Source organism: Pempheris klunzingeri, chromosome 1 (assembly GCF_042242105.1).
Source record: "Pempheris klunzingeri isolate RE-2024b chromosome 1, fPemKlu1.hap1, whole genome shotgun sequence".
In the NCBI taxonomy this organism is placed as follows: domain Eukaryota; kingdom Metazoa; phylum Chordata; class Actinopteri; order Acropomatiformes; family Pempheridae; genus Pempheris; species Pempheris klunzingeri.
Window position 1 is genome coordinate 21,923,606 of NC_092012.1, and position 7,460 is coordinate 21,931,065.

General features: G+C 39.1%; 1 protein-coding gene across 1 annotated transcript; it reads right to left on the minus strand.

Annotated features, from left to right (window-relative positions):
- Positions 1 to 3,012: 3,012 nt before the first annotated feature.
- serf2b (small EDRK-rich factor 2b) lies at positions 3,013 to 4,879 on the minus strand. The gene is made up of 3 exons (XM_070828961.1): positions 4,748 to 4,879; positions 3,811 to 3,919; positions 3,013 to 3,438 (listed from the first exon to the last, which is right to left on the minus strand). The coding sequence occupies exons 1-3, from the start codon at positions 4,752 to 4,754 to the stop codon at positions 3,366 to 3,368; spliced, it is 189 nt and encodes a 62-aa protein (XP_070685062.1). The 5' UTR covers positions 4,755 to 4,879; the 3' UTR covers positions 3,013 to 3,365.
- Positions 4,880 to 7,460: the final 2,581 nt, after the last annotated feature.

The window sequence follows — 7,460 nt, forward strand, 5'->3', positions numbered from 1 at the left end:
TTGTCACTTATCAAAGAAAAAACATTAAGATTACTAATAAATGTTTTTGTGCATTTTTCAACCAAAATCTAAAGTTTTTCACAAGCCATAACTTTCACTGTTAATGCCTGAGGGTTTGACTAATTTTTGGAACTGTTTAACGACCCATTAACGACATGACCAGCCACCTAACCAGCTGTCATTGTCCCCAAATCAATATGAAGATTTTCACAAACTAATGAATGGCTATTTGTAAGGTTACTGTCAGCTGCAACCTGAGGCAGCACACCTGAATGTGAGATGATTGCTTATGCCAATATCACCCACCAAGCTTGTTGCCCTGAATTTCCACAAACGGACAATTTCTCAAGATTGCAGACAAAAGCTCCAGATCACAGGCTCGCTCCTAATGATCATTAATGTGTTAACTGTTCAGAAGGTGATGATGTGATCTCGGTGAGATCAGAGGAACAGTGTACTTCCTGCTGCTTGTGTGTTAGTCGCCACCCTGTGGCTTTCAGAGGATGAGGACCTGAAGGACTAATGTTACACTCAATGTTGGAAATAGATTGTAAACAGAGGCTCTGACTGGGTTGCTATGGTTACTTATTTAACGTAGCCAGTGCATAAATTTAGAGCGGTGAACAGACGGTTTCACCAGAACTACTTAGTAGGTGTCTATTATCCATCCATTTTAACAGACACACCCAGAAGCCAATCAGAATCAACAATTCACCCCCCCCCCCACACACACACACACACACATATGTATGTATTATGTATGTGTACATACACACGCACATTACTTGATTCGAAACATCCATCGTTCATTGTGCAGTCATTCTCTAAGTGGTTGCAGCAGTGTCAGATGCATTCTATTCAGTAAACAAGTATTAAAACATTGTGATACCTTCAATCTCAGCTGCCTCTGGCTATATTTATCAAACACGTGATGAACATAATAATCACATATTTCTTGAAAAGAGAATCCTGTATACATTCCTCATCAGTGTAAAATATTGTTGCATGTAGCTGGCAAGCCGGTAAGTCTGGCTGTACATATTTTGAAGTTTAAATGTGATTGATATGGTGATAAAGTTGGATGATGAAATGTGACAACGGTCTCAAACGTAGAACGATGGTGGTTAGTTAAGCCACCTGGCTCCCTAAGGAACTAAATCCTTGTCACAACAGCAGCTTGGAGGAGGTATAATGTGGGGAATTAGGAATTTGGACACATAAAGTACTTGTATTGGTCAACCCAGGTAACAAAAAGGTTTTTAACCTTGTCCTCAGTGGACATCCTAAGACTCATGCCTGAGCTGAGGATAATCGTAGCTCTTGGAGAGAGCAGTGAGATTTTAAAGCCCCTGGTATGAACTCACGTCAGTTGTCTAAACTCAAGAGTTACTGAGCTCTGTGTGCTTCACTTAGAGCTAGACTACATCAGAACTAAGCAGGAGCATTGACTGTCTGCCAGTGGGACATCTAACCTTTAGATGTATACTGAACCTTCATACATTCATACAAGTGTCGTGTATGAATGGGGCGGGGCTAAATCAGTCCCAGACCTTTCCTGATGTTTTTTTCTCTTTTACTTCATATTTGACTTGTCTTGTTTAACATATGTAAAGCCATGCAGCAACGGTACACTTTCCCCAAGTTGTGCTTTGGGGACTGTTCAGTGTCATAAATAGCATAGCAATGGCTCTGCCTATCTAACCAAATTCAGCAGAGAAGGCATAAAGAGATGAGGCTTCCTCTCTGACTCTAATCAAATGAACTGACTCCGTCATTGTATTCTCCATCTCTCATTAACACTGAGCTCCTCTCTTGCTGTTTTAAGAAAACTTACCAGAACCCACAGTCAGTCTGTTGGGCCTTATGCTTGAATTTAAGTATCAGGGATGATAGTGAATTTAAGCAACTTACTGATTCTGCATTTGTTCCTCATCACTATTCAGCTCTTCAGCCTCAGCTATCTGAGATGGAAATGAGCTAAACTGGTGACTTAATTATGCGCCCTTTAATCTGAGAACTGAGGATACAAACTCGCTCAATTTCAGTAAGTAGACACACAGCTTATTGACTATAAATAGGCTGAGGTGTATCTTATTGGTTACTGAAGATTACAAACTACTACTACTAAGTATGAATAACATGTTAATCAAGACTTTTCAACCTCAAATTGGCCGGTACATAACCTTTATACTATATATTTCAAGCAAATTAAGCATTATATTATACATCATAACCAACTTAGCCAAACACAGTGTATCTGCTTTACCATCCTGATAAATGAAATGCTCACCAATAAGAATATGAACAGTTTGAAAAAAAATGCCTTGGTGTATGCTTCCACCTAGTGGCTGAAATGCCACTACGGTATATTTATGCCTCCTGGCACACGTTGTTACAATAAACTTGGCTGCAGATTCCAGTGTTGCACAACAGAGACAGAACACAGATGTATCCTCCCCCTAACCTCAAGTTATGTGGGCAGGATGCTATATCAAGAGTCATTTATGGAAAATAGGCCTTTCTAAAGGGAGCTATCCTGTGCTACTGGTATCACTGTGCAACCATTTAGGTATTACTGTTAAACTATGAACATATATCAAAACAAGAAGAAAAAGAGTTGCAACTCAGATGACCACTGTTGCAGACTAAACTTTGATAGGTTCATTAACTTTGTAGGGTGTCAAATTGCCACCCTGACCCTAACACTGAAAGAGTATTTTTTCTGCAATATATTGAGTATATTGTACTGCAGGAGTTTGGCATGAATTTGTGGACATGGTGCTGTATCTAGTGCTACTAGTTTATTAATAGTTGATGATCCCCCCCCCCCCCCACCATTATTAAAATGTCAGTAAATTGCTTTTGAATGTGATGTCATAATAAAGAGACGCTACAAGGTCTAACATAAAAGTTAATGTTAGCCCTTCAATGCTCTCACAACAGAAATCCATATGAAAATGTTACAAGCTATCTTCAACACCAACATTCAGAGTAACTCAAGCAAGCATCAACTAAAAAGTTACACTTTATTTAAAACCAGCAGGGGACATTTTTGTACAAAAATACACAGTTACATGGGTGCTTTGTGTCAAGAATTGTTCATCTTTATCCTGCTGCTTACACCACTTAATGCTCCTTTGCATGCAGCAACATCATGGGACAACTGCTAACTTGCTCAGACAAAATTTTACCAAGTAAAATAACAAATCCATCAAGCAATGTCATTTGCCATAGGGAAGAATGTAGGATCCTAGATTCTTGAGTCTAGACAGAAATGACAGATCCATTCTCATAAATATCAGGAAGAATGCTGAATATAGGATGTTATTGAAACACTGAGTTGAATTCCTCTCCATCATCATTCTTCACTTGGACTTTGTTCCCGCTTTCCCTCCTTCATCCGCTTTTTTCTGCTTCTGTTGCATTATCTCAGCATCCCTTGTAAAGGTACATTTAAAAAGGAAGAATAGGCATCATTAGGGCAGATTCTACTAAAACAACTGTGTAAAGCATAGCTGCACCTAATATGCCCCCTTTCAGGCACACATGTAAATTCAATAAATAGTTTACTGAAATAGATTCTCAATCAAAAACAACTTGAGTTGCACTTTGATTTTTTTTTTTTTTTTAAATCAAAATGTACAGCAAGGGTGTTTTTTGCAGCACAGATAACATGAGGAACTATATAATGTATTTGTAGTTTGAAACTGATCGAAAATGTGTTTCTATACAACAAAAAGTGCTGCAAAACTCCACTGCATGTTTGTGAGCATCACATTTTCTTGGACCTCGTGCGATGTGCTACCTTACCTCTGCTTCCTAGCAGCAGCAGACAGGCCGTCATCACCTCTCTTCCCTTTACCATGTTCATTGGCTTTTTTGGCATTCTTGGCACGTGCTAGCTCACGTTGGTTTCCCCCTGCATGTCAGTGAATGGAAATAACAAAAAAACACATTAGCTGAACAAGACGTTAAGCATGTAAGTTACACCCTTGAATCACCTCAAATCGCTAAATTCAAAACACAGGGATTATTTACTAAATGAAATATAGTAAATGTCTAGAAACCATCATTTAAAATGACATCCGTTCATGTCAAGTATGTTTGTATGGCGGCATAAACAAAAATGCTGCAAAGCAGAAGAGCAGCCTACGTGGCAGAGAGGCGCTCCGGAGCAGCTTCATGCCAAGAACAACAGCACAGAGGTCGGCCTCTTCCATCATAACACGGATCGTCGCGCTCATCGGCTAATTAAATAGGCAGCGGAGTCAGAACCGTCAGAATTCTTATTGGGAACGAGTTTGACTATCCGTCTGATAAAAGCAGCGTTGAATACATCCATGTTCGGCAATCGGAGGCTTTCTAGAAACGTTAGGCCGAGGCTTGGGCTAACAGCTGGACAACACATAACTCACTAGCCTATCCATGTTGATAAAAGCACACAGCGTAACGTTAGCAAACCGCTTCGTGGTACACAATGTAGCATAAACCCGTCTACTCCAGTCTACTCCATTTTTAAACAAGCACTACATTCAGTATTGTGCGTCGTTTTAAGGAAAATGGGAACAGTAGGGACATTAAATTCTGTTAGAGGGGAAAAAACACGTAACCCGTATTTCAGAAAATAGACGGAACCCGAGTCGACGGTGGCCAACGCTAACGAGCGGAAAGAACAACAACCACTGACTACATGCAATCCAATTAAGAACATGAATGCCTTACAGTCAAAATATATGTCGATACCCACTGGTCATTTTAGTAATCGACGATTCTTTCTCCCAAAGCCAAATAAACGCAGCCAAAGGGCCGTCGGATCCCCTCACGTCGCTCCAGACGTTGCCTCTGCTTTGGTGGAGCCTCTGTGGCTGACAAATATGCGCGAGACTTCCGTGCGAGGACCAGAACGTTCCATCTCACCACCAGATCGCACTGCGCATGCGCCATGCAGTCACTCGCCAGTGTGAGAATCCAAAGGATAAAGATATAGGATGGGATATAGATGTCAAGGTTAATTTATTTGACATTTTACAACACAGGGTTGCAAACGTTGTAAAATAAATTACTAAATGAGTACATTTAGAATAGGATAAATAAAAATTAAAAAAAAAACACATAGGCCTACATGCAGTTTTATTTACATATACAGGTATACACCCAGGAAATAGTTCTTTAGTGCATTTTTTTGAATTTACATTTACAAGATGACGTGTACAACAAGATGGTGTTAATATTATGGTCCTCATCTTCACATTAAAAGTCAGAATCTGGAAATCCCTGTCCAACAACTTTGGGATGTGTTTGAGCACAAAGCCTCACTGATTGTCAACTCCCCTCTTCTTGCCAGTGTCTTGCAAATCAGGATTATAGTACGTACGTACGTAAGTGGTCAATCAAATCCAAAGCACAAGCTAAAGCAATAATACCACATTCAGCGTAAAACATTAAATGGAATATACAGGCCATAATATACTCAAAATTGTGAATCTGAATTAAAATGATTTGACTTCCAAACTAAACCGTCTCAAAGATGGCTGAGAAACTCAGGAAGGCCATGAAATGTGGTTGAACGCTGCAGAAACAACAAGTAACTCGCACCCTACAGGACTGCTGCGTGCATGGTCAAGAATTAACCTTAAATTCAGCTAATTCTTTTGTAAATATATTGTGATGTAGAATGAAACCATGACAGTAAATCATAGTTACTCTCATAATCACAGTTTGGAAATTCTTAGTTTATGCTGCATCTGTAGTTTATTTGGTAGTGTTGCTTGGTTCCTGGAAGAAGATGTTATCAAATTTTGTTATAAAGCTGAGAGATTCTGAGGCTTTGATTGAAGGATATGGAGCTTGGTATTGTCGAAGGGTGACTTTTCGTCTCATCTTCCGTCACCCTGGACTAACACCAGGATGTGAGACACACATGGGCCCTTATGTCATTGTGCACAGTTGCTTTGTGTCCTCTTCAAAGCTTACAACAAAAGAGCCAGCAGGTGGCAGACTATGCTAAAGTTAAATTTGAAATAAGGGCACATGGACTTCGAGGGAATCTACATCGCCAGTCTTGATACAGAGTCTGTCTGCTTATCATTTCAGAATTATATTCAAAGTAAGGTGACAAAAGTATTGGATACTAAATAGATGACTGCATGGAAAATATTCAAGTTGATGATCAGTGCAATGAATTATGTTCCAGTGTTGCATTTTACACCATGTAAAATAAAATCTGACTGATTTTGTTACACCAATTGCTTGGAATCATTAATTGGACAAGATGATTTTGTATAACAGTAATATCCACCGATGATGTTGAATTATTTCCCAAGCCTGCTTTAAAGTGCAAAATGGAATCTTCTTAATTGCAATTTGAAGTTTTATTTCTGCTCTACAATAAAAACCACACAATGTTTTCCTTGCAGTTTTGGTAGAATGATTTTATTGACCATCTGGCAAATAAATAAGCTAAATGACTGAGTCATGTCTGCCCAAAACTGAACTACCCAGACAGACTGAAACTATGAATAGAAGACAAGTTGTATGCAGCTGAACCTGGATGTGCGCAGTGTACAGTTACATCTGTTTTATTTCAAGGGAAATTTCCAATTCTCTGCAGCTACTTTTAAACAACAACACTGCAAGTTTAGAAACAAGACAAACACACACATACAAAAAGTGTCTTGAAGAACTGGAAACCTCAGGTCATGATAACTATGCTGCATGTTACATCTGGAATAGAAATCTTAACATATTCATAGCAGTGGAAGAGAGCTTGTAGGAGGAGTATGAAGTGAGGTTTTCTTGCAGAAAGATGAACTCTGTAGGACATAATTACCATTTGAATACAATGAGCCATCAAACTACTGCTGTGATTGTTTAGCCAACAATCTATTTTGATGAAAAATTTAAATATCTTTGAATATGTGCTGTAAGTTTGTTCTCGTCTGCAGTTCTCTCCATTTTAGTTAGTGGTGGATGTTTGGCTGAAAATTTACTTTAACTGATAGAAGTAGATCATGTCATGTTTCCAATTAAGGCCTTAGGGTCAAAATCATGTCCAAGCCTCCTAGGTAGAGCTGGTCATCTATAAATCAGAAGATCAGCAGTTAAATCCCTGGCTTCTCCAGCCTGCATGTTGGGCAAGACATTGAACCTTAATTTCTCCCAACTGTGTGGGAGAGGATCGTGTCGTCCAACTTAAATTGCTCATGTATGAATGATTTGACTAGTGTAAAAGCGCTTGGTGGTTGAAAAGACTAGAAAGGAGCTATACAAGTACACATCATTTTCTTAAGTAAAAAGAAATGCTTATTTCTGTACTGATTCTGACTGTAGGAAACAAGTGCCTTCTATTTTGCATGAATTTGACCTGACAAAGCGCGCTTATCTCAAACTGCTATAAAATGTAAAATGTGTTAATTTCAGAAGGATGTCCGTAAGAATCAGCAACATACACAAGTTCCTGA

What these genes read in the sequence shown, in the direction of transcription:
- serf2b (XM_070828961.1), bottom strand. An exon ending in GCTGCTGCTAGGAAGCAGAG is followed by an intron (nt 3,439 to 3,810) that starts GTAAGGTAGCAC and finishes TACCTTTACAAG; the next exon opens with GGATGCTGAGATAATGCAAC.